The sequence below is a fragment of the Pipistrellus kuhlii genome, unplaced genomic scaffold (genome assembly GCF_014108245.1).
Source record: "Pipistrellus kuhlii isolate mPipKuh1 unplaced genomic scaffold, mPipKuh1.p scaffold_m20_p_9, whole genome shotgun sequence".
Lineage (NCBI taxonomy): Eukaryota > Metazoa > Chordata > Mammalia > Chiroptera > Vespertilionidae > Pipistrellus > Pipistrellus kuhlii.
The window spans coordinates 8,782,172-8,809,476 of record NW_023425595.1 but is presented as its reverse complement, the minus strand read 5'-3'; the positions used below and the strand labels follow the sequence as shown (position 1 = coordinate 8,809,476).

At 46.5% G+C, this 27,305-nt stretch overlaps 1 protein-coding gene across 3 annotated transcripts in view; it reads right to left on the bottom strand.

Annotated features, from left to right (window-relative positions):
• Window positions 1-18,176, bottom strand: part of CRY2 (cryptochrome circadian regulator 2) — a 30,377-nt gene extending 12,201 nt beyond the window's left edge. Inside the window, exons 1-6 of one of the 3 annotated variants that reach the window (XM_036426437.2) lie at window positions 17,888-18,176; window positions 7,783-7,891; window positions 5,265-5,407; window positions 3,042-3,226; window positions 2,166-2,254; window positions 912-1,052 (exon numbers count right to left, since the gene is read on the bottom strand). In XM_036426437.2, coding sequence (XP_036282330.1) covers window positions 912-1,052; window positions 2,166-2,254; window positions 3,042-3,226; window positions 5,265-5,407; window positions 7,783-7,891; window positions 17,888-18,102 — 882 coding nt within the window. In that variant the 5' untranslated portion in view covers window positions 18,103-18,176. The remainder of the gene's footprint in view (window positions 1-911; window positions 1,053-2,165; window positions 2,255-3,041; window positions 3,227-5,264; window positions 5,408-7,782; window positions 7,892-17,887) is intronic. The other 2 variants (XM_036426441.2, XM_036426439.2) reach the window with 2 other exon arrangements.
• Between the last annotated feature and the right edge of the window lie 9,129 nt (window positions 18,177-27,305).

Sequence of the window (27,305 nt, the reverse complement as noted above, 5' to 3'; positions counted from 1 at the left end):
ATCTGGGGCCATGAGGAAATTAGATCGGACCTCCAAGCAAATAATGACTTTCATAAAATCAGAAAATTACCCACTAAACCACACGTGTCAAACACAAGGCCCGTGGGCCAAATCCGTCCCGCCAGGCCTTGCAATGTGGCCCGCCCCGCGCTGTCATCACTGCACTCCGCTGCGTTTCCATCACAATGACAGTTTATGACTGTTCAGTAAACCATTCGGCCCGCGATTTAGGCTGGATTTTAGATTTTGGCCCCTTCTCTGATTGAGTTTGACACCCCTACACTAAACCATCAAAAGCCACCCTGTGCCACAGAATCCTGATATTGGCAAGGAAGGGGCAATGTGAAACAACGCAGATACTGAATAGTTGTTGTGCTGCCCACCCTGTCTGGGGCACTACCACAGGATCTGCCTACCATCTGTATGGCACAACCTGCATGCAGCCCTCCAGGCCATCTCATCCCTGATGGGCAGCAGCCACTCCTGAACTTCCCTTTTGATGCTCTGGACACAAGCCACTGTGCTCTTCAGCTGAGGATGGGCTCAAGCCTCATCCTTCTCCCCCCCCCCCCCCCCCCTCCACTCGCCCTGTCTACCTGCTGCCAGCAGATCTGCCACCTCTATGGACACACTGAGGTCGGCTTTCTGCCTGTCCTGTTCTACTGAGGTACCTCAATTTTATGTGGATCAGCAGTTTGGGTTGTGCTCAGCTCCGCAGGTTCTTGAATGTGGTCTCTTCCTGACCTTCTCTGACACAATGCTCACTTAAGCCCCTCCAGGATCCACAACCCAGTCCCCTCCCCCAGGACTGGAGGCAAGGCCCCTTTTTTTGGGTGACTGCATTGCCTGCAAGGCCCTGATCCAAGCTGCCGCAACTGGGAGCGGCCGGGCTGCCCTCGCTGTGTGCTCACCTTTTTATACAGGTCCCACAGGCGGTAGTAGAAGAGGCGGCAGGAGAGGCAGCCAAAGCGCAGGTAGGGGCTGAGGCCTGTGGGGCTGGCCAGCAGGGAGTTGGCGTTCATTCGGGGTCTCTCATAGTTGGCAACCCAGGCCTGCATCAAAAGAGAAGGTGAAGAAAGGAAAGGCCTGATGTCACAGAGGAAAAAACCGAGGCACTAGGTGGTTAAGGTCACAGAACAGAAAACCAGGAGCCAGGTCTTGAACACTGCACACATTTCACCCCTTCGTGCCAGTAGAAATTTCGATGGGACCACCATTAGACCAAACAATGAGGCCCAAGTTCTTGTCCCAACTCTTCTGCTATTTAACTTGTGGGATGATGGTGCACAAGTTTCCTTTCTCAGCTTCATATCTATTCAATGAGAGCACATTTCCCACCTCCTGAAGATTAAATAAGATGGCAGACATGAGAGAATTCTGTAGGCACAGAATGGCCTGTGATTAAGCAGAAGAAAGGAAAAAAGGCTTCCACTTTAAAGAAAAAAAATATTCCACTCATGTCATAGGACTGCTGAGGCTGCTGCTGCATTGGGCTATAAACCAGCTGCAGGGAGCAAGAGACGAGGAGCTGACTACTCTGTCATAAGCACCCTAGTGCCAGGGGGTGGGAGCCAGGTGCCAATGGTAAGGAGTGCCTCTGGGACCTTGACCCCTTTCCTTCCCTTGCTGATTCCCACTTCACTGGGAGGCGTGCCTTTGTTCTCTGTGCCCAAGCAAATAAAAATCCATGCCTTGAAGAGGACCCAGCAAAAGGTGGGGGACACATACACACAAAATAATTAACCTTAGGGACTTTCCTGATCCAATACCCTCTTAGGAAGGAGAACAGGCCCACAGATGAAAGAAAGCAATCTAACAAAAGTTTTCAAATGAGACTTACTCTACCACTTACTGTGTGACTTTAGGCAAGTTTCATAATCTAAGACTTAATTTCCTAATCTACAAAATAGGGAGCTGAACACCTGCCTCATAGGGTTTTGGAAAAGATTAAAGTAATGCAAGCAGGTACTTAACCCAGATCTGCTCAGCACAGTGCCCAGCAGGTGGGAAGCACCCACAAATGGTCGCTGCTATGGCCATCGGGAAGACTTTTTATTTTTCAACGACTTTGAGCTGAGAGGCACCAAGACGTGAACCTACCCCATGCTCCCCACTGCATGGGTGCCAGCATCTGAAGTTCTGGGTCTCAGAAACGGGGACCATACCTTCCGTTCCAAGTGCTTATCCAGGCGGGCCAGAGCTTCTGTCTCTCCTCCTTGCCAAACAGCTGGGCCAAGTCCTTCAGTGGGGAACCCTACAGGGGAGGAGCGGGTCAGAAACCTGGAGGTCAGCCTTTCCAGTGTTGGCTCAGCAGGCACCTTGGTCTGCTCTTTGAGCTTTGCAAGAACTGAACCGTGGGGTTCTTGCTGCTACTGGGGCTGAGGTCATTCTTAACGTTCCAGTGCTTTCTAAGTCATCCTGGTTCTCCTCCCACTGTGACTTTTCCCTCTCCTCTCCCTTGCCTTACCACCCCAGCTACCCTTCCTTCCAGGCAGATGAGAGCAATCCTGGACTACTCGCCCTTTCAGGTTCGCTGACAACTGCAGTATTCAGGTGAGAAAGCTAACTTTGTTCAGATACAAAAAAAAAGGGGGGGGGGCGCGGAGGGTTTGGAGAGATAGGGATAAAGGAAAAAGGGTGTTGTAGTCAGTGAGAGACCCTCCCCTTAAACAGAAGCAATCTTAGCTCTTTTGGTATTGAAAGCCCACCGATGCCAGCACCAGACTGTGCCTACATCATTTGAGAGGGAAAGGTACAAAAAACAGAAGAATCAATTAGAAACATAAGATTATTTATGAGTGTGTGTATGTGTGTGTGTGATTACTTATGTGTATGAACAGAAAAAAGACCAGAAGGACATATTCCAAAATTAACAGTGGTTACCTCTGAGTGATCAGAAATAGTGATTGTTATCCCCATTTTCATTTTTATGTATTTTCTAAATTGTCTATAATAACATGCATTTCTTTTACTAAGACTAGGAAAAACAATAGGTATTTCACAAAGAAGGAGGCTCTGGCCTAAGAGGCAGGAGCACGTACCCAGCTCCTCCAGGGAGGGCACGCCGTAGGTTTCGTCATGGTTCTCCTGGATCTCGGCCGGGCAGCTCTCCAACTGATGTCTGGTCACGGAGGCCACAGGTTTCTTGGGCAGCTCCATGCGGCTGATGATGGCCTGGAAGCGCTTGTAGGTAAGTGGTGGCTTCTGTCCATTTAGCTCAATGATCCTGGGAATCCCAAAGTACACTTAACATCACTCACAGGCCTTTCATTTCAGGTCCCTACCCACCCAGATAAGAAGAGCCTAGCCCCAGCTGGTTTGGCCCAGTGGATAGAGCTTGTAAGACTGAAAGGTCCTGGGTTCGATTCTAATCAAGGACACATGCCTGGGTTTCGGGCTCAATCCCCATTAGGGGGTGTGCAGGAGGCAGTAGATCAGTGATTCTCTCTTATCATTGATGTTTCTAGCTCTCTCTCCCTCTCCCTTCCCATCTTTTTCTTTTTCTTTTTCTTTTCCTTTTTCTTTTTTAAAAAAGAAGAAGAAGAGCACAGACTTCAAAAGCTTGGAGGGTACCTTTCCTTATCTGCTCATAGGTCCTACCCCTAAGGAGAAAGGAGAGGCAAGGGCAGCTATGTCTCCATTTTACCAAGAGGGAAATGAAGCCCAAAGAGCCGGAATAGGTGCCTCAGGTAAGGGAGCAAGGCAGGGCCAAAGCTGGGACTCAATCCAGGTTCCCGAGTCGGCGTGGAGCCGCCTAAAGACAGACTGACCAGATCTCTCTAATCTCAGAAACATCCCCATTAGCCATCTTGATACTCGGTCTGGTTGCCCAAGCCATAGGAATCCCTGTGGACCTTCCTGTATATCCTGGCAGAGTAAACCTGGGGAAGTTCTTTGATAAGGGCTGTAAATGTGTTCCTTGGTGGGACAATCATTTCCTTGTTGACCCGTATTTTCTAGAACAAAGAGGTGCAGAACAGCTTCTCCCCCTAAACCAGAGACTGGGGCTGAGGTTATTAACAGCAACAACTAATACTTAAAGGGTATTTTGCAGTATTTTTTCTTTTCCTTTTCTTTTTTAAAAATATATTTTATTGATTTTTTACAGAGAGGAAGGGAGAGGATAGAGAGCTAGAAACGTTGACAAGAGAGAAACATTGACCAGCTGCCTCCTGCACACCCCCCACCGGGGATGTGCCCGCAACCAATATACATGCCCTTGTCCGGAATCGAACCTGGGACCTTTCAGTCCACAGGCCGATGCCCTGTCCACTGAGTCGAACCCGTTTCAGCTTGCAGCATTTTTTTCACAAAAAAGAGAAACATAGCTGTACTCAGGTAATAAGAAAAGATATAGGAGAGTGGAGAATTGAGGCTGTTTATATTATATAAAGATGAATTGGGATGGGTTAGAGCCAGATTCCCGGGGCTGTTGTTGGCCAAGAAGCAGCTTATGCAAACCAACTGGCTGGGTGAGTTCATTTCTCAGTCGGGCTCTCCCTCTCATCTGAGGCTGGCTGCAGGCCCTGCAGTACCTCCCCACTCCTCCGCACGTGGCAGGAGGCAGAGTTCCACACCCAGCTCCTCCTCCAGAGAGCTCAGCTCACGCGCAGAGCTGTGTGACCTCCTCCTGGCAGCTACCCACTGGGTTGGGGAGAGGGTGGTGGGGAGAAGCAGCGCTGGCTTGGCAGCAATAGCAGCAGCAGGAGGGTGACAGCTCTGCAGGGAAGGGGAGGAAAGGGTTTCCTCCTAGAATCTCTGAAAGCACAGAGGCCTGTCCCCAGGGAAGGAGGCCACTCTAGTTATCAGCTCTCTGCAGGGATCGCTAAATGTCTGACCTGGAAAACCAGATAGTTCGGGGAGCCCAGGGAACTGGCACCGGGTACAGAAACTGGACCTCTAAGAACAGAGATCCTATGGGAGCGGGAACATTTGTGTCCACTGAGGTCAGAGGGCAGCCTTTGAGGAGCAGGACTGGAGCTGGGAGTATGAGGGGTGGATGGGACTGGAGCACATTAGGAGCAGGTCAGTGAAGACCTTCAGTGGGGATCCTCACCGCTCCATCTCTTGGAGCTAAAGAGCCTCTGCACACAAATCAGGTAAAGCTCTTCGTGACCTGTTCTAAAAGGCAACTCTGGTCCATTTTCCTCCAGCTTCTACAAAACTCCACACGTCATGTGTTAGGTGGCTCTATTGCTAAACTGCCCTGAGTTCTGCTCAGCAAGGGCACAAATCACCAACTAACCCTGGGACCTATCTCTTACCTGTCCAGGTCGTAGAGAGTATGAGAGTTCTCAGTCACCACCTCCACACCAGCCTCCTTGGCCATCTTCATGATGGCGGCGTCCCGCTCTTTCCCAAAAGGTTCAGAGTCATATTCAAAGGTCAAGCGGGTCACCCCCCATTCCTGTGGGGAGAGAATCTGTTACACGAAACACTGTGTGGGGAGGACAGGGAAGCTGGGTGCTGGGAGCTCAGAGCAAGTCTGGAGACCTGTCAGAATGGGCTGCAGAACACCCTAGGGACAGTGATTTGAACTGGAAAGTAAACCACGCGAGGTTCACAAGGTTTGAGGACAGGCCTTTGAGGTGAGGCCAATGGCACAGCAGCTCTGGAGCCGGAGGCTAGTGGTCTCTGTGGAATCAGGAGAGGTGGGTAGCCCTGTGCACTTGCTGTATCCTTGCGGTAGGAGAATGCAGCAGGAAGCTAGAAATACATTGCTCTCAGGGGAGCCCTGTCCCAGCAAGAGGCACTGACTCACTGGTGGAGACAGCGGAGGATGGGATTGCCTCCTCCCTCCTGCTCGGCAGGCCTTTCCCAGAGCTCCTCCCAGCCCTGCAAACTCCTGGCCTAGTTTTCTTGGCAGACTTGTACTATGTGTAGTGTTCTAATGGTTTCCACAGCAACACTCCCGAGGCCAGCAGCAAACAGAGCTAATAAACCCCAGCTCTCAGAGTCGGGGAGGAGGAACAAGCCTTAGTCCAGAGGTCACAGAAATCAAACCAGTCAGGCCACATGTTAAAAAAAAAAAAAGAAAAAAAAAAGAAGGGAATTCTTTTCTAAGTATGAACTTTTTTTTCTGATAGAAATTTCTAGATTTTCTAGCAATGTTGAAAGAAAGCTTGCCATGTGAATGGTTGTACAGATAACCCACAGAGCATGCAACTTAGCAAAAAGAAAACCATAGTCTAACCAAAGTCTCTGGTCATGGTGTACTAAAACTGTCAACCCTTTGGGGCAAATGTCCTGCCATGTACAGGCTGGCCTGGTCCTGACCCAGTCCTGCCTGGGTTGTGGGTCCTGAGCAGGGTGGTTATCCTTGTCCAAGGATAACAGCACTGAACATTTATGAAACCCTACTGTGAGCCAAGTACCAGGCTTAGCAGTTCATACAGATTACATTGTTAAAAACTCATTACCTTGTAGATAACAGTGAAGTGCTATTAGATGAACCTTCTCCAAGAAGCCTTCCTTGACTTTCTCCTTCAATATGATTCTCCTGCACCTTGCCCTTTTCCATCACAGCGCTTGGGAGTGAGGTTGCCCATTACCTATCTGTTTACCCCATTAGAGTGTGAATTCTCAGAGCAGAAACCATGCTGTCTCACTCATCATTACCCTAGTGCCTAGTATGGGGCGCAGTACATAGTAGAAGATCAATCGATATTCTTTGAATGACTGATCTGTGTTTCTGGGCTGTGCTAGGTTGGCCTTAGCGGTGCTGGGAGAGAGGAGAACAATGCAGAGAGAGATGAGTGGCAAATGCTTAATGGTGTGGACGTTAAGAACACAACTTTGAGTCAGGGAGCCTGGGCTCAAATCCTAGATCACCATTTCCCAGCTTCCTGACCATGAAGTTACAGTTTCCTCATCTGTACAGGAGGGAGGGCAGCACTTCCCTCTTAGGGTTGCTGTAAAAATAAATGAATTAACGTATGTAAAGCACTTACGTAAAATAGTGCCTGAGTCACACTCAGCCCTGAATGGAAGGTGGCTATTATCAACACGGCGTGCTCTGTATATGTGAGTTTATGGGGAGGTGACGTGAATGATTAAGTGTTTACCGAGCTGCTTGCCTGGACGTGAAACCTTTCCTCCCGTCTTGTCCCCCCAGAAAGAGGAGGAAGGAAGTCGGGTGGAGAGGGGCCTAAAAACAATGCGGGTGCTGAGGATGAGGGGAGACTACCCTAGAGCCCTCTGTCCATGAGTACTTTTGCCTCTGTTTGGACTTTGAAATGAGCTTTGTAAAGGGACTGGGGGAGAAGGAGAAGTGGGCTGGCTACCTGATATAGCAAACAGGCCTGTGTGGTACCCACTTGAGGATGTGATCAGCCACTTACGCCGGGGGAAGCAGGGAAGCTCCCTCAGAAAGGCTGCCTCTTTTCCCAACTAGCAGAGCAAAGAAAGACAGGAAACGCGCCCCTTGCTGAACAGGAAACCTCACCCTCAAACTCCTGGCGTGGGAAGAGCTCTAATAAATCTTGCAGGCTTGAGCCAAGGAAACATCCATGGAAGCATCCGGGGTGGAATAACTTGCCACATCCCATGTCTGGACTGAGCTGGGAACTTTCCAACAAGACACTGGTTACACCGAATTTTTTCCTTAACACAGCTTCATTCTGTCGGCAAGCTGACCGGCTGCCTTTGTTCCAACTCCTCCACCAGCGGTCAGACCAGCCCTGACTGTTTCCATTTCCTCGGTCACAATATCATCTCTTTTAGTTTGGGGGAAACCCTAGGGAGCAGACTCTCACTGTCTTCTCTCAGACTCTGCGCACTTACCTTGAATAGCCTTGGGAACACGTCCGCTGGCTGGCCCCGGACTACAAACAGGCGGGAGTTCAGTTTCCTTAAACTTGTGTCCAGATCTTCCAGAGACTGAAGTAAGAACCTGCAGAGCCCACAGAGGCCTTGTTAGTGGTGACATCATACAGAGCGGCTCTCTTTCCTAACCAAGCAGAAGAAGCTGGCCCATTGTTTATGCCAAACAAGTAGCATCATTAGAACCAGGACCGAGAGACCTAGGGTTTAGGTCAACAGTGATATTGTAGGAGGTCAACTGAAATCCCGGTTTTGCCCCCTACTAGCCACTGACTTTAGGCAGTTACTGAACCTCTTTAGCTCTTTTTCTAACCTTAGTGCCTCTTTAACATCAACTATAGAATTGTTAAGAAAAGAAAATCAAATAATGCATGAAAAACATTTAGTACAGTGCCCGGCATAAAGAAAACCTGGATTAAAGCTGCCCTTCTACTCTTGTTTCTCTGTGATCAGAAGCACGTCACCTCTTCCCTCAGGCCCTGTGTGTACATATCCACTCATCACAGGGTTACGAGAATAAAGGAGAACAGAGGAGAAAGTCATCAGAAAAACAAGTGCAGCCGGGACCGGTTTGGCTCAGTGGATAGAGCGTCGGCCTGCGGACTGACGGGTCCCGGGTTCGATTCCGGGCAAGGGCATGTACCTTGGTTGCGGGCACATCCCCAGTAGGGGGTGTGCAAGAGGCAGCCGATCAATGATTCTCTCTCATCAATGCTTCTAACTTTCTATCCCTCTCTCTTCATCTCTGTGAAAAATCAATAAAATATATTTAAAAAAACCCCAAAAACAAAAAAACAAAAAACAAGTGCAATCGTGCAGTAGGGAACGCTGAGGTGCTATTAGCAGACTCTGCATTAGCTCTGAAAATCCTACCTACGGGTCGCACAGATGTCCTGCCTTCTGCGGCCATGCTTTGGGCTGCGTGCATGTCTACTGCCACAGCCCCACAGCCTGGGCGGGGTCCCCGCTTCCCAGGGTTTTGTTTGGCAGGTGGTTCACTTTCCAGGGTTCTGGCCACCAGGTTCTCATCCAGAGGGAAAAGGCCTTAGAAGGTACCCCTTTACAGGATATCCTCGCATGCTTTTGGGGATGGAGATTGGGTTGGGGTAAGAAAGTCCAGATACTCAAGTCACCTAACCTGAGCTCTGTCTGGATCATCAAGGGGAAAGGAAAGAAAATTAGCATTTGTTAAATGCTTTCAGTGGTTTAAATTTTTTATTATTTATTTATTTATTTATTTATTATTAATTTTCACTTGAGGATATTTTTTCATATTTTTTTATTTTTTAGAGAGAGCTGGAGAGAGGGAAAGACAGAGAGAAACATCAATGAGAGAGATGTTTGGTTGCCTTCTGCATGTGCCCTGACCAGGGTCTGAGCCGGGGAGGAGCCTGCAACTAAGGTACATGCCTTTGACTGGAATGGAATCTAACCCGGGACCCTTTTGTCCACAGACCAAACCAGCCAGGGGTAAAATTTTTTTATATGACCACAGAATCAACTTTCTGAAAAATTCCATCAATATATCTTATAATATGTTTTTTACTTTTAAATAAAATGAAATTAACATTTTAAACAGATAGCAATACATATAGTTCAAAGTTCAAGGCACAAAAGGGTGCAAAGTAAAAAGTTCCTCCCCCTGAGTACCTAGGAATTTAATTTCTCTCCCCAAAGGTAACCAATGTTATCAATGTTATTATATAACTGACTTGTACTTTAAGTGTTTTCTTTTTTAATTCCCTCAACATATTTTGAAGGGAAATATTATCCTCTTTATAGATGAGGAAAATGAGACACAGAGAGGGTAATTAATTTGCTTAAGATCACAATTACTAAGTGACAAAGCTGTGATTGGAGACTGTCGGTCAAACAGTTTTCTTCTCTGTCCTCCATTTCTAAGGCTTCTTAGTGACACAAATACCGCTCCAGGAGCTGAGAGTCTGCAGGCCCTCGTGAGTTTGGAGTCCCTCTCTCTGACAAACACAAACCTGGCTACAGGCAATGCACTGACATTCTGATCTTCCTCAGGAACTAAGCCCTGACCCGTCAAACTCCTGCTATCTACCCCTAAGCATCTGCCACCCAATTCTGACAACAATGGGAATCACCAGATTTTATTTTGAGCACAGCAAAGCCCTGTGTGTCTGTGCCAGCACATCACAGACCCCAACTATAGACACATGGTTGGGGCAAGGAACTCCAGATACACAGCAACTGTTCCTAGGCTGCCAACTAGGACCCGCCCCCGCTGCTGCCTCTGATGTCACCAAGCAGCACTCCCACAGGGTGAATGCCACAGACCCACATTCCAGCAGGAGCTGAGTCCAAAGCATCATCCTAGACAGACAGCGTGCAGAGACGCTCCGTGGGCTTGTGATGGGAGATGGATCCCCACGGGGTTGCGATGGGAGATTGGCTGAACGGTGTGTATGAAAAGCCAAGGCCCTGCCTCTGTGAATTTCTGTTTTTGAAAAGCTGACACCCTCAGAAAGGAAAGCTGAGAGACGAGTGACGCACTTGCGCTGGCCTCCTCCCAAACCTCACCACTCCTCTCGGGAGGAAAATAAGAAAACCACGTACACAGCCTCATGCCACCTGAAACCTGGGCCCTGCCACACAGAATGCCTAGAGATAACTGGTGACAAATTACACATTACACAACCCCAGGACAGACTGTCCTCTGTCTGGGGCTCCCAGGGATTTCCTTGCCATGCACTTTGGGGGCCTCTCCCTTCACAGTCCATCAGGTCACCTAGGACTTTCACTGGAAGATGTAAAAAAGGCTGATATGCACTTTTGAAAGCCATCTTCTAGCACCTTCTATAGAACTTTATTTCTAGACTTCACGTAATAAAGAAGAGATTCCTGGCAATATCTCTCAAGTACAGATAACCTCATGAGAGTCCTTTTCATCTTTGACAAGAGATATCTATAGCTGAGGCAAGGAGCAGAAGGCCCAACTCTGCTAATAACGATGATAATAGCAACAATGAACATTTAAGGAGCATTTTCAATAAATGAAGCACTATTCTACTTGTGTTACATACATAACCTCATTTTACAGATGAGAAAACAGGCAACAAAGAGAGTAAGTAATTTGCCCAACTCAGACCTAAATAAATGGGTTAGCATCTACCTTCTTAACCACCAGGCTCCGCTGTCTCTTGCCAGGACTCACTGCCTGAGCACTGACTGCCCAGGTATGCTGCCAAAGACCTTTGTTCCTCTGAGGATCGACATCGTGACCCATCCAGAAACTTGATGAAATGCAGACTGTCAAAAGCTCCATCCCAGACCTCCAGGATCAGAATCTGCATTTTAGCAAGATCTCTGATAAATCCTTTGCACACGAGAGTTTCAGAAGCACTGTTCTAGAAAACAGAACCTGACTCCTCGCTCTGTTTATAAGGTGCCTTTCTTCTCTTCTCATTTGTCCCTACTAAACTTTCTCTCTTTGGATCCTGGTTTCTGCCTCCACTTTGGCATTCTAGAAATATTATTTCTTTGGATCCTGGTTTCTGCCTCCGCTTTGGCATTCTAGAAATATTATTACTTTCAAGTCCCTCTTTCTCCAAGCCCTGCAGGGTTCCTCCAGGAAGGGAGGCCTCAGGATGGCCCCTATAGGAGGAAACAAGCCTCAAGGAGCCCCAGCCTTCAGGCAGCTACAGCACCCCCTTTGAGGCTTGCCAGGTGACAGCTTTGCAAAAGAACCCGGAGCAGTGCTGCTACTGGACAAATGCTCATGGGGGCAGGTGTGCGCAAAGAAGCTTGGGCCTTCTGTGCTCCCTCAGAGCCTTCTCTCCACCTGGCCAGTTTCTCTTTATTTCAGTGAGGGGGTTGCTTTAAAGAAAACTGGTCTGGGCTTTGGAGATGGCAGTGCTTGGGCTGGTAGCTCACCCTTGGCAGCTCCAAGCTGAGCTCACATGGCCAAAATTCAGGGCACATGGACCTGTGCGAGCAGTTAAAGCTCACCCTTTGGATCAGACATGTGCAACTGAATTACATTACCTAAATGCTCTGGAGCCAGAGGAAGACAGCACTGAAGAAAACAAAATTGGCATTTCCAAAAATATAGAGAGGACCCAGTAATTCATGACTCCATGGGGCAAGCCCTTTAGATAAGACAGTCAGATCTTTGGGCTGAGAATGAGACAAGCAGATATTTAAGGAAGGCCTTCCTAGAGATGGCAGATTTTGTTGGTGTTGCCAGGTTTAAGCCCCACATTGGGCACTATTAACACCGGGGTTCTTGTCACAACATTAACCTGTTAACCGAGCGGGACCTATAAATACGTCAAAGGTAAACAATATCGAGAACGAGTAGGACATATGAATACATCCTTGAAATAAATGTTGCACCCTGAAAGGGACGGTATATATTTTTTGTAATCTTTATAATTGTAAAATTTGTAATTTTTTAATTCGATGTTTCCATTTTTTTGTTGGTATTCTTTTCTATTTGTTTATAATTTTGTATTTTCCTTTGTGCTTTATATATAAATAAATGAAAAAATATATATTTCATTTATTTTAATTAAGTATAAATTAAAAAAATAATAATATGAAATTACATCCTCCGGGTGTGACGTACTGACACGTCCTAGTGAAAAAGTAAGCGCCCGTTACAGGTTGCATAATTAAAAAGGGAACTCCCCGGGTAACAGGTTAAGAAGGGGTTCAGCAAACGAGAAAGGCTGTGCGTAGATCAAGCAGGAGTCCAGAGACAAAAGATAGTTTTGAAAGGCATTGGGGGTCAGAGGAGCTTCAGCTAAAGGAGCTAAAGATTCTTTGTCTCAGGACCCCGTGCTTTTTATTAACACAATTTGTCCTAAGGCAAGGTGGAGATAATACACTTCAAAGGGTAGAGTTTCAAAGGGAAGGGTTTATAGAAGCATTGCCAGATTGAGACTAGCCTACAACTGTTCAGGTGTTTGGTCAACAGGAGGCAATAACATGTAGATGAAGATATCTGAGCTGTCTGGCAGTTAACAAACATCCTATTCAGGTTTGGGGGAGATGCTTTTTAGCTGTTCCAACATGTAATTACATATGTGATTTAGCCCTTGTTGAGCTCCTAAGCTTCATCAACCTTTTGATAAAACTATTGTAATTATGACATGCTGGAATTGACTCCTGGCAAGATTCTGTGTTGAGGAATATTTTATTTGTTAATAGGAGGAGAGAGAATGATAGTGAATTCGTTTTTGGGTCCAGGTCACCCTGAATCAAGTTTCTCTGCTTCAAGCCAAGTTTATGCAACTACGATGATATAATAAGCTCACTCAATCTAGATACAGAGAATATTAATAGACATTAATTTCTCCTAAGTAAGAGAGCTTATATTTTTTATATCTTATTGACTTTTTTACAGAGAGGAAGGGAGAGGGATAGAACGCTAGGAACATCGATGAGAGAGAAACATTGATCAGCTGCCTCCTGCACCCCCCCTCCCCCCACTGGGGATGTTCCAGTAACCAAGGTACATGCCCTTGACTGGAATCGAACCTGGGACCCTTCAGTCCGCAGACTGATGTTCTATCTGCTGAGCCAAACCCTTTTTGGCAGTAAGAGAGCTTATTAATCCCATAGAAAGGATAACACAAACTCACAACCCATATCACAGATTGATCTCTAAGTATCACTCAGGTAAAAATATACTCATTCTTTCCTAATTGCAAGAGAAAGATGAAGATGAATCTTTTCATCTCTTTTGGACAAATGAAAACATTTCCTCAGCAGCAGAATCTTAAAGTGACATGCTCAGTACCAGTGCAAACGGCTCAGAGAAAAACAAATTTTCCCAGCAACAGACTATGGTTCTTAATCCCCTTCTTGCTGATTGAATTCCAGGGATTCAGTTGCTGACAGCCCAGCAGTGCTGGAAAGAGAGACACATTGTTCTCACTGGGCATTCTTGGGAATTTGCATTTTACTTCATTTATTAATTCTGAGCCATGTGGGCCGACACTCTATTTCTACCCACTCCCTCTGTCCCAAAAGCTCCCGAATGTAGGTGCAGCACAGAGCCAGGGAGAAAATGACTTAAGTAAAAAGTGAGATGAATTGTTGCCAGCACCTACCTAAGTTGCATTAGGGAGAGAAAGGTATAATAGCTTACAAGGGCCTATTTTGAGCATCTATTTTTAAATCTAGAAGCTGCTCACAGCCCATCTTTTTTTCCCTTTCTTTTGTCCTCACTGCAGTACCTCTTTACAAATGCATGGCAAAGGGCTGCCATGGCTCAGTGGCTCAGTTGGTTGGAGCATCATCTTGGACACCAAAAGGTTTTGGGTTCAATCCCCGGGCCAGGGCATGAACAGGAGGCAATTAATAGATATTTCTTTCCTCTCTCTCTCTCCCTCTCTCTGTCTCTCTCTCTCAAATCAATAAACATGCCGAAACCAGTTTGGCTCAGTGGATAGAGGGTCAGCCTGCGGACTGAAAGTTCCCAGGTTCGATTCCGGTAAAGGGCATGTACCTTGGTTGCGGGCACATCCCCAGTTGGGGGTGAGCAGGAGTCAGCTGATCGATGATTCTCTCTCATGGATGTTTCTAACTCTCTATCCCTCTCTCTTCCTTTCTGTTAAAAATCAATAAAATATATTTAAAAAAATAAAAAGTAAATATAAAATAAAATCAATAAACATACCCTCAGGTGAGAATTAAGCAATAAAAAGACTATAAAGGATTTAGCCAACTAGTGCTCAACCAAAGAAAGTCCCGAGACACAGCTACAATTAGCTCAAAAGCTTCCCACTACCACCAAGACAAGGAGTATGCTGGTCTTTTCCTATACTAATAAATACACATATTTCTTGGTCGCCTGTCTCTATCTTTCTTTTACTCTTAGGAAGTGCCACTCATGGTTATTTTAATCTGATTCATCTGCCCAAAATGCTGTGAAGGAGGCAGTGTAGGAGGTGCAGGAGGACAATAGAGATTGTGGGCCCTCCCCGCCCCCCCACCCCCACCCTCTTGCAGATGGCCCAGGACCCACCCTTTTTAAGCAGGCTTCTCAGAGGCAGCAGCTGAGTGTTTGCAGAGCTAGGTCGGCATGCTGCAGCACAATTCTCCCAGACACTCCCAGATCCAGAAATAGCCACCGGAAGATTCACACACTGCAGCTATGCAGAGGTACTGCGGGCTCCCACACTCTCCCAACCCCCAACCCTGTGCATAAAGCAGCCTGCAGCTCTGCCCTCCATCTGATTATGGGAGCAGAGAGTGTGGTTAGGTGGGGGTAGCAGGTGTGTTTCCAGGCCCAGGAGCAGTTATCATATTCGACTTGCTTTGAATTATTTCACCTGTTTCTTCTGAATGCCAAAACTAAAGACTTCCTGCCAATGCACTGCGACATGTACTAAGTTGCAGGGCTCAATTTGTGGTTCTCTAATGCGGTGCTTCTCAGGCTTTGCTGCACATGAGAGCCTTAAAAACCCTAGTGCCCAGGCCATAATCTAGAACAATTAGGTCGGAATTGGGGGGAGAAGGAGCCCAGGCATCTTTTAAGGATCCCCCAGTGATTCCCATGTGCAGCAAGACTGCTCTAGTTCATCCTGTTTTTATTTATTTCATGACATTTAGTTCTACTAAATTACAGTTGTTTACTTGTCTTCGTCCATTAAAATGTTGGCTCCAGAGCTCTGGACACCACATGCTTGTTCCCTGCTGTGTCCCTAGTAGCATTTAGAGCAGTATCTCATACTCATTAATTGCTCAATTAATATCTGCATTGCTGCACATCTCTGACTGGACTCAGGCATCAACTGCTATCTATATCCTTTTCTCTTTTCAGTGGCTGGAAAGCACAACCACAAAGGGTCACACACAAAAATCCATAAATACCTTATTCCTAGCAAATCTGAATTTAATCAACATTTTTGTTGTTGAATTAAAAAAAATATATATATATATATATATATATATATATCTATATATATATATATATATATATATATATATATATATTTCAGAGAAGGGAGAGAGAGATAGAAACACCAATGATGAGAGCCAATCATTGATCAGTTAACTGGCTGCCTCCGGCACCCCCCCCCCCCCCACTGGGGATCAAGCCCAACACCTGGTCATGTGCCCTTGACCAGAATCAAACCCAGGACCCTTTAGTCCGAAGGCCAATACTTTAGCCACACAGCTAGAGGTTGTTGTTGATTTCTAACCTCCACTACCACAAAGGAGTAGGCAGTCCTATGCGATAACCCCTACGACCCAATAAAACGAGAAACTCCTTTGTGACAATGAAGCAAGCAGATAGTCTTATTCTACTGACTCTGCTCCAGTTGGCACGCTGCCACAAGAAGACAGGCAAAGTCTAAGGCTTGGTTTAATGTCCATGGTAGGGACGGCCGTTTGAGGATGTTTGTCAAACCCAAGCTCCTATCTACGGAAACCGGAGCAGAGGCAGAGCAATAGAGCAGGGTGAAAATGGTGTGGGCAGGCTCTCCACGGGACTAATTTTAGTCATTCCCTCTACCTAAGTGGGGCAGGAGGGGGCATCTCATAGACCCACCGCGAGGAGCGCTTACTCTCTTGGAAGGGCACATATCCTGGAGGGGCAAGAATGGTGAGCTGAGAGTCACTGTATCCCGGGAATAACCCTGCCTATCAGGGCAACAAGGCCACAAGCAAACATCCCCCAGAACAAGGCAAACAAACCAAATGCCTGCTGAGAGACATTTTAAAGAGACAATGGCACACGATGTCTCAAAACTGCTTGGTTTTCAACACTGGTTACAGAGAAAACACATCTATCTCAGTCACTCCTTTCCCAGGATTCTGTGGACTCCACCTCCCCGGAGTCATCAAAGAGGGCCTTTGATATCACTGCTTTGCTGCTTCCTATTCTTAGCGCATCAGTTATTAAAAATCTAATCCATAGTGGTTTAACTGTCCTTTAGAACCAATCTAATGAGGAGAGGCAGGAGGAAGTGATACTTTGTTTGGATACTTTTTTTATTTTTAATCCTCACCCAAGGATATTTTTTCCATTGATTTCTAGAGAGAGCAGACGGAAGGAGGGGGGAAATGGGGAGGAAAGAGGAGAGGGGTAGAAAGGAGAAGGAGAGAGAGAGAGAGAGAGAGAGAGAGAGAGAGAGAGAGAGAGAGAGAGAAACATTGATAAGAGAGAGACACATACATCGATTGCTTGCCCCCCTCTGTATGCACCCCTGCCTAGGCAGGGGAATCTGCAACCAAAGTTCATTTGTGCCTTTGACCAGGAATTGAACCCGAGACCCTTTGGTCCGAGGGCCGAGGCTCTAACTACTGAGCGACCAGCCAGGACTGTTTCCTCCCCCCCCCCCCCCCCCCTTCTTTTTCTTTCTTCTAGCAACCTCCTACTGCTCTCAAGCTCAGGACACACTGTGCCTCTCACTGAGTTGTTTATAATAAAGGGGAGACCGGCACTGGCCCTATTTAATGCTAAGCCAGAGTCTCTAGACACCTTCAGAGGCAGGGCAGCCTTGCGGGAGGGAAGCCAGGCTGGGTGAAAGGACACATTCAAACAAACCAGAGGCTTAGAAAGGACCGCCAGGAGCCCAGCAATGGGCTCTCGACTTGAAGAATGCCATCATCTTTGTGCCATAGATTCAGAGGCCGGACCTAACCCTCACACCACACTTCCTATCTCCTTTCCTCCCCTCCCTGGGCGCTGAGAGCGCTGGTGCCCATCACTGGCTACACAGGACCTTGGGCAGGTCAGCTGTGTCTCTAAGGCTTACAGAGTCTCACCTGTTACCATGGGGGCCATGACCTCTGTCCCCCAGGAACGTTTGAGGCCCAAAGAGGATCACATACAGCGCGGAAGCCCTTTGTCAGAGGTCCAGCCCGGGGCCACCCTTCCCGGCCATTTGGTGCGAAGACTAACTGCTTCCTTGGTCCCGGGTTCTTCTCTGGAACCGGCTCCCTCTCCCGGCCCCACCTCCCTGGGGTCTCCCGGCCGCTGCCGTGGCAGGAACTGGCGGGCAGGACCTCTCCCTCTTGGGGAGCCCCAGAGCCTAGGCTGCGTCCCCTCGAACCCGCGACCTCCACCCCGGGGCCCCCTCACCTCCATCTATTGATCCCGACAGAGGAAGAGGCCGCGAACCAAGGGTCCAGGATGTACACGCAGCGCAAGCAGCGCGCCCCGCGCACGGCCGCCAGCAGCGCCGGGTTGTCGTGGAGCCGAAGCCCCTTGCGGAACCAATGCACCGAGGAGGCGCCCTCCGTGCCGGCCGCCGGCGCCGGGGCCGCCGCCGCCGTCACCGCTGTCGCCGCCATCATCACCGCCCGGACTGCGCTGGCCACGGCCGCTGGGCCCCTGTCAGAGCCACGGTTCCCGCCCCGCCCACTGACCTATGACGGCGCCGCTCCTCCCTGTGTCCCCGCCCCTCGAGCTCTGAAGAGTCTCTGCCATTGGCTGAGAACCTCCCGCCGGGCCATTGGTCCGCCGACACCAAGTCAGGCCCCGCCCCCTCACGTTCCCACCATGTGTCTGCGGGCCGGCCGGCTGCGCGCGGGCGGGGAGGGTGACGCTGGCTGCAGCTCCCGGCCGGAGATCTGGGCACAGACCCGGCAGAGTCTCCAGGGACAGCGGATCTCTTGTTTGCGTCCTGTTCAAGGCCTGTCGCTGGAAGAAGCTGCCTGGACTTGGGCAGGGTGGGGTGGGGAGTGGGGTGGGGGGAGGGTTGGGTTGCTGGAAATGACCTGCAGAACTGACCGCCCTCCGGCCTGCATCACCACGTAATCAAAGTCGTCATCATTATCTACCGCAATTATATCATCTACAACAGTCTACCACAGCCACCATTTACTGTAATGAGCGCATTTTCTATGCCAAACAACGTGGTAATTTCCTTACATATACTGTCTCATTTACTACTCTCATCCCTTCCCCCAACTGATGGACAGAGTATGACGTAACCTGTACCTGAAGCACGGACATTCCTGAACTCCTAACCAGGCACCTTAAATGGATTGTACATTGAACCACCAATCAGCACCTGCCAAATACCCTAAGCCCCCCATTCCTAAATCCCTGTCTCTTATATGAAGCCACCAATCAGAGAGTGCTGAGTACACTAAGGCCCATTTCTTCCCTTTCCTCCCCTCAAAAGGTGTGCTCACCCCTGCAGGTGTGCTCTCTTTCTTTGCAAGGCAGCCGGACAGGGTCCTTCCCCTCTAATAAAGCCTGTGTACTGGTCTCCGGCCCTCTGTCTCATCTTTCAATCCCAGGCCAGTTGCATTCATTCAACAAAGCACAGCAAAAGAGTTGCTATTCTCATTTTACAGATAAGAAAATTTTGAGGCTGCCGTAGATTGAGTGACTTGCTGAATACCATAAGAAGATTCCAGCCAGGTCATTGTGATTCCGAATCTTCTGCTTTTTACCCAGAAAGCTATACTTCCACCTGTGCTGAGCAACTTGACATTTACAAGTGGCCTAGTCTGAGGAGGGGAGGGAGTGCCTGGATGGGCGGCAGTAGAGGGTGAGGGAGTGGAGCCTGGGAATGCGGAGGATGTGGGTTGAGAGAGTAATTATGGCATCAGGTGAACTTATTTTCTTCTAGTTCTATGTTTAGGGGACCCAATGGTACGATTGTGCACAAACACTACTGGAATCTCCTGCAGGGTTTAGAGAGGTGAAGGACACTGTGGCCACTCATGACCCCGGGGGTGGGGCCAGATGGAGCCCTATTATTCCTTTGGAGGCCAGCACTGGCCTTGCTGATGAACTGACAATGGCAAGAGAAGCATATGGACACTGCAATGACGTGCTGATGGGAGACTACAATGGTCTGGCCATGTTGGAACTCTGGGGTTATCAAGTGGAGAACAGTCTGTTTTCATTTTGGCGCTGTTGTGCCCATGCTTGGAACCCATCCTGATCCTGGGAATGAGTAATGAAGAAATTTAGAAATTCGCTGCCATTGATTGGCATCTCTCTACACACCAGAGTGGCATTTTGATCCCAGGTTCCCTTTCCTTTCCAGGGTTTTGCACAAGCTGTTCCCTCAAACCTGGGTCATACTCCCCACCCCACCTCCTTTCTAATTCCAGTTTGCCCTATGTCATTGCTCAGTATAAATGTCCCCTTCTTGCTGTCTAGTCCCAGCCTGCATGGTGCCCCCATCTCGTTCTCTGCTTCTTATTACCGGTCTGAGTACATAGTTCTAGAATCTCTTACTTGTATGTCTGTCCATTAGGCTACAAACTCCTAGAGGACAGGAACCATGCCTTATTTACAGTTTTATTTCCAGGGTCTAGCTCAGTGCTTGGCACTTAATGGAGTAAAGGTTGAACAGGAATAGAGTTTCCGGTTGGCAGGAACCTAAAGGTTTTCCTAGTCCTGATTCTGTCCTTATTTTTGAGTTCCCTCTCCAAATGCTTGCTGAACAAATAGCTGCCACCTCTTGTCACTTTTCTTTTGAGGCTTTCTATTCCCCCTCTCCTATCCCCTTTCTTTCCACAAGGTTGATGGTCTTCTAGGAATGGAACAGAGAGTTTAAGAAGATGGTTATTCCCAATAGCTTCAAATATGGGTACTCATCTCTTTCTCTTCTGCACTCCCATGATGCTTTCTCTATAGACTGTGACCTCCATGAGGCCTGGGACTGTGATTATCTTGCTCATCAGTATGTTCCCAGCACCTAGTTTGGTACCTGTCATGTACAATAAATATTTGCTAAATACCATTTATCCCCATCTTATTAGGCTATCATGAGAGGCAGTGTTGTATTGTGGTTAAGCCCAATGTCTTGCACATTTGGAATGGCTGTGTTTAAATTCTGGTTCTACTTTGACTCTGTGTGACTTTGGTAAGATAGTTAATTTCTCTCTTCCCCTCTTTCTTAACCTATACAATAGGGATGATAATAATAGCTAAGATATAGATGCATCAAGGTGACAGCTATTATTGTTCTGAACAGCAGAATTTGTTTTTGTCTTCCTTGCAACATCTCACCCCTGGTCTTTCACATAATGTGTGCTTTAGTCATTGCCGAATGAATGAAAGATTTTACTCATTTGTAAGAAACACTCAAAATTATATTAATAATGAAAAATAAACAGAAGTAATCGCCATCAATCCTCCAAAACAAACAAATTATTTTTTATCTTTATATTGCCTCATAGACTTTGTCCACAAATACCTTTTTATAGCTTTATTCAAAGCACAGGTGCAGTATTGCATGCATTTAAAAATTTATTTTTATTTTTATTGACTTCAGAGAGTAAAAGAGAGGGAAAGAGAGCTAGAAACATTAATGATAAGAGACAATCATTGATTGGCTGCTTCCCGCACCCCCCAGACTGGGGATTGAGCCCTCAGCCCAGGCAGCTATAAACAAAATATTGAGCATGTTCTATTTTGCTGAGTCATTGTCTTGAATAAGGATATAATTCATCAAGTTGATAAAGATGAATTATTTTATTGAATGATTACTTATTACCTGGGTATATTAGTAGAGTTAACATTCAAGGAGCAAGAATTAAGTCTGGGACTGAATAGAATACAGGAGTGCAACATTAACTTTTGGACTTTACACTTTAAAAAAAGACATGAAAAAATTGGAGAGAACAAAGGAACGTGTAAATTGCTAAGGAGGTGAAATGTAATCGTGTGCTATTAAATCTTTGAGAGAAATGAGAATTGAGATTTGACTCCACAGCTATGTACCTCGCTATTTACACACATCTCTGAAGAGCGGTTACATGAGGATGCCAAACAGTCGCTCCTTGTTGCCACTCAGGATAGAACAAAGAATCTAGTCTATGTTGGGAAGAGTAAGAGCTTTAAGAAAGGACTTAGTGTAAAGTGGTTTAGGAATGAGAGAATTTAGCCGGGTAGTGGGAGGTTTCTTTCCTTGCTGAAAATGTTGAAAACGACAGAGATCAGTTCTGTTTGTCTTTTTGTTCCAGTCCTGCTTGGAAACTGGATTAGGCAACTTTTGCATTCCCTTTGCACTACGTTTTGGGTAAATATTTGATGATTGGTTCAAAGGTAACTAGGGGTGGGGATGAGGGTGTCCCTAGCGAGTTCAAGTTAGCCGCGCCCTCTAGTGGTGGGACTGGGAAGAAGCGGCGGCCCCGTCCTAGGCTGCACCCTTTTCCCTTTAGTGTTAAGCTGTAGGAGTACACTCACAGAGTTGCTATTTCCAAGACTTAAGGCAGAGAAACTTGAGAACATGGATCTAAAAGCCAGACTCCTTGAGTTCCATTTCTGGCTCTGCCTTTAACTAGCAAATTATGTACACGAGCAGGTTACATAGCCCCTCTGTGCCTCAGTTTACTCATTTGTAAAATGGGGGTGGTGATGATACAAGGGCAGCATGGTATTGGATGGAGCAAGATAAATGGGCAAAAATCTCAGAATTGAGAATCCAGAAACAGGTCCTCACATATGTGCTATTTTATCCACGACAAAAATGTCTGTGTAAAGGAGTGGGATACCGGTGGTATTTCCTATAATGGTATACCAATCAAACATACCAATGTAAAAATTTAAACTTGACCTCTATTTCAGAACATACAAACCAATTCCAGGTAAATGGAATTGACGTGAAAGGCAAACCAGCAAAGCGTTGAGAAGATTATAAATATAGGAAGACATTCTTGGAATGGACAAAAAAATTCTTAAGATATGGAAAGGAAAAGATGGGTATATTGAACTACAATACATCAAAATTATGAACTTCTATTTATCAAAAACATTATTTGAAAAGGCAAATCATGGAATGGAAAAAGATAGTTGTAGCACATAATTCTTAAAGATCTTAAATCCAGAATATTTAAAGAACCTTAGCAAGCAAAAAGATAAGGAAGACAGGCAACCCAATATGAAACTTGTTAAAGGCCAGAGACTTGAACAAACTCTGTCTCATCCCTCACAAAGGATCTGTAAGTGGCCAATGCATTTGTCAAACATCCAGAGAGGAGGCTCGGTTTGGACGCTGGAAACCTTGAGACATGGGCAAGTGAGTACTTTTCTGATCTTTGCCACAGTGGACTAAGAGTGTACAGGATGTTCATTTCCAGACCAGGTGTGGCCACAGGCCTGTGGGCCAGTGGCTGGTGGGAAGGGGTGGGGCTGAGTGCCTATGCCCAGATCCCTGGGGGTGCTATTACTTAGGAAAACTGCATTCAGTCCTCCCCTGGGAGGCAAGGTCCCAATCTCGACTGTTCTAATAAAAGCAAAGGTGTGAAAGCAAAACCTGGGGAGGAATGTAATCTTTCTATCCCATGTGACTTTAAAAAAATATACATTGCTCAGTTTGTGGTTGGTCAATTAATATATTTCTCCAAAAGATGTCAGGTTAGCAAACTAATTTTTTAAAAAATGCCAAGGACACCTTAGCCAGTTTGGTTCAGTGAATAGAGCATTGGGCCCACAGGCTGAAGGATCCAGGGTTCAATTCCCGGTCAAGGGGTACTATGTACCTGCGGGAGACAACCAACGAATGTGTGTCTCTCTCACTGCTCTTTCTCTCTCTGTCTCTCCCCCTTTCTTATGCTCTCTAAAAATCAATAAAAAAAATATCCTCGGGTGAGGATTAACAAAACAGGTTGCAGGCTCCATCCCCAGTGTGGGGCGTAGAGAGAGCTGGGTAGAAAAACAAACAAACAAAAATGCCAAAGACAATGGCATTGCTTAGTCCTCATTCAAAGTTCATGCTGAACCTCCATGGCAAGGGACTCCCTATCCAAGGCTGTTATTATTGTTACTGTTGTTGTTATTGTTAACTATTCTTATAATCCTCCTGAGCAAAAGCAACAACAGAAGCTTTCTAGTTCCTGTTCTGCTTTCGTGTGGCAAGGACACAGTAGAGAAGGGTGGGTAAGCCTTTCACACACTCTCAGGGCCTGTGCATGAGTATTACAATCACTGCTGCTGGATAATGATGAATACAGCCTTCCTGAAGCTTCTCTCCTGGGGAGGTGGGAAGACAAGGGTGCTTTAACTGGGATAGACCACAGGAGCAAAACCATTAGCTCTTAGAGATGCTCCATCCTTGGCCCCAGGGTTTCTGTGTCCTCAGCCGCTCCACAGATGCGGGAAGACTGCCAAAGAAGTTGTCTGCTAAGAAAGACATTGCGCAATGGTGGCCCGAGGCTGTCTAGTTCATGTAGATGCCACACAGCCCAAAGAGTATTTCATAAATTTGTTTAAAAGTCAGAAGCTAGCCATGCTGAGGTGGCTCAGTGGTTAAGTGTGGACCTATGAACCAGGGAGTCAGGGTTTGATTCTGGTCAGAGCATATGCCCAGTTTATTAAGTTCGTTTATGTCAGGTAGGGTTCTCAGTGTCTCACTTCCTTTTCTGGAGAAGGAGGGATCAGAACAATCCAGAGGGCATGGGACTACAGGAGTGGGTATTAGGGCAAGAATTTTGGATCTGGGGCTTGGTTGTTACCCAGAGTAACCAGAAAGTCTGGGAGGCAAGCGTGGGTGGAAGTCCAGAAGAGAAGGTCACGTTGATTGATACAAGGAAAGCCATGGGCCAGGTGAGAGGCAGGAAGCTCGGCTCAGGGTGGAAGGCAAAGAATAACATTGGTTGAGGTTGGAACCGGCCTTGGAGCTTGCTCTGACAGGTGCTGTTGGGTGATAGGTTCAAGTGAAGCTCTAGCTGGACTACACCATTCCGTTGTTCTAGTCACGGGTTCTTAAGGCTTACAACAGGGCCATGGTAACCACAGAGGAGAAATGGTGCTAAGTGTTTTTTGGCTGCTAGGAAGGAGTCTTATATAACTGGCCGGTCCTTAGTAAGGGGGTGGGAGGAGGGAGATTAAAACGCAGGGCAACTGGCCATTATTGACCAGATCCTGACTGTTCTAGGCTCATTGCTGAGAAGGCGGTGGTTTGGCTTTTAGAGCTGATGGCTGCAGAGGTTGTGGGTCAGAGTTCTGTTGTCAATGTCCATTAGAATATTTAGTCTTGCAGTGTGCAGAGAGGGGACCCAGCTGTGTGATTCGGGCACACCGCTAAATTCTGTAGGCCTTGGTTTTCTCATCCATGAAATGGGGTTGTTAATAGTACCTGTCTCAGATGTTAATATATAGCAAATGCTTACAATAGCACCTGGTGAGTAGCCCATAAATGTTAGCAAGAATATTATTTAATATTTAGTAATATAGTTATAATGATACATTATATAATAAAAATTTAAATCATAATAGTAATTATTATTTTAAAAAATGATGGTCCTGGCTGGTGTGGTTCAGTTGGTTGGGGAGTCCTCCCATGTTCCAAAACAGCTGTCGCCAACCGGTGGGCCGTGGACCACTCGTGGTCCGTGAGGTCCAACCATGATGCTGCTCCAAAGGGCTGCAGGCTCGATCCCTGTTGGGGGCATTGGGGAGGCAGATGATTGATATTTCCATTTCATGTTGATGTTTCTCTCTTTCTCTCTTTTTCCCTATCTCTCTCTCTAAAAATTGATATTGCCTTAAAAAAAAAAAAAAAAAAGGATGATGTTAGGATGATGATGATGGTACTCAGTGAAAAGGCACTGTCCTGGGAGGAGGAGGGTTTTGGGTTCTTCCCCATCACACTGTGACCTAGGGCAAGTCAGATATGATCTCTCTGAGCCTCAGGCTTGTCTGTGGGATTTGGGGCTGGACTCTGATTTTCAAACTCATTTCCAGCTCTAATGTTATAAATCCCCCAGGGGCGTAGCCACACCAGAACCCCTTCCCTCCCTCACACAGCCGTCCTCTGTCTAAGCTCTCAGCACACCTGGACCAGGTGCTCCAGTGCAGCGGGCTTTTCGGTTCCCATTTCAGCTGGTTTCAAGATCTACACTTAGCCCCTTCACAGGAACCAAGGTTTGGGGGTGGGGTGGGGGCGGGGCTGGGGCTGGGGCTGGACTAGGGCTGTACCTGGTGAGGCAGCTTCCCCACCAAAGAGGCACAGTGGAGAAAGCCTATCAGACAGGAGGGCCAGGAGAGCCGAGTACCACACTCCACTTTGTCACTGGCGTATTGGGCAAGTCATTAGACTCTTTGGGACCTCAGTCTTCTCATCTAACAACTGAAGTTCATATGTTGATTCTTTCAGTCATGTTCTTTTTTAATTTAGAATAACTTTCATTTCTTTCACATGAGTAAGATCAGAAAGATGAACTGATTTAGCTAAGCCCACACAGCTCGTCTTTTACCCAAAGCCTAGACTCCTTTCATCTTTAGAGAAAAGATTGAAAGCCATAGTTTTATGATTGAGAAGCTGACTGCCCAGGTTCGAATCCTAATTATTAACTGTGTGACTTCAGACAAATTACTTACCCTCTCTGTGCCTTAGTTTTTCTTATCTGTGAGATGAGATATTATTATACCCCCACCTGGTTGTTATGAGGCTGAAATGAATGTTTGTAAAGCACTTTCAACAGTGCCTGCTATCTAGTAAATTGATGTAGGTGTTTGCTAAATTAATAAAATAGCTCCCCTGCCAATTAAGGTATGATCTCAAGTATGTACAAAGCACTTTTTAAAAAATAAATCTTTATTTTTCAGATTATTACAATTATTCCTCTTTTTCCCCACCATAGTTCCCCTCTACCTGGTTCCCACCCCACTCTCTGCCCTTACCCACCCCTCCATCCCTGTCCTCATCCATGGGTGTATGATTTTTGTCCAGTCTCTTCCCGCACCTAGCACACCTCCTTCTCCCCGAGAATTGTCAATCCACTCCCTTTCTATGCCCCTGATTCTATTATATTCACCAGTTTATTCTGTTCATCAGATTTTTATTCACTTGTTTTTTAGATTCACTTGTTGATAGATATGTTGTTCATAATTTTTATCTTTACCTTTTTCTTCTTCTTCCTCTTCTTAAAGAATACCTTTCAACATTTCATATAATTCTGGTTTGGCAGTGATGAACTCCTTTACCTTTTTCTTATCTGTGAAACTCTTTATCAGACCTTCGATTATGAATGATAGCTTTGCTGGGTAATCTTGGTTGTAGGTTCTTGCTGTTCATCACTTTGAATATTTCTTGCCACTCCCATCTGCCTGCATAGTTTCTGGTGAGAAATCAGCTGATAATCGTATGGGTGCTCCCTTGTAGATAACTATTTTTCTCTTGCTGCTTTTAATATTCTTTGTCTTTTGCTCTTGGCATTTTAATTATGATGTGTCTTGGTGTGGTGCTCTTTGGATTCCTTTTGTTTGGAGTTCTCTGCACTTCCTGGTCTTGTAAGTCTGTTTCTTTCATCAGGTGGGGGAAGTTTTCTGTCATCATTTCTACAAATAGGTTTTCAGTATCTTTTTCCTTCTAGTTGTAGAATTTCCGCTCAGCCAGCCTTCCTGTGGTTCTGGATGATGTCCTTTCTGTCTTTTAGTTGTAGTTTTTAAAATGTTGTGTGAGGCAGCAGTTTAGGTGTTTACGTATGCCACCATCTTGATTTCTCCTGATTGTACTTTGTTGTTGTTTTTTAAAATATAAATTTTTTATTGATTTCAGAGAGGAAGGGAGAGGGATAGAAACAGAAAC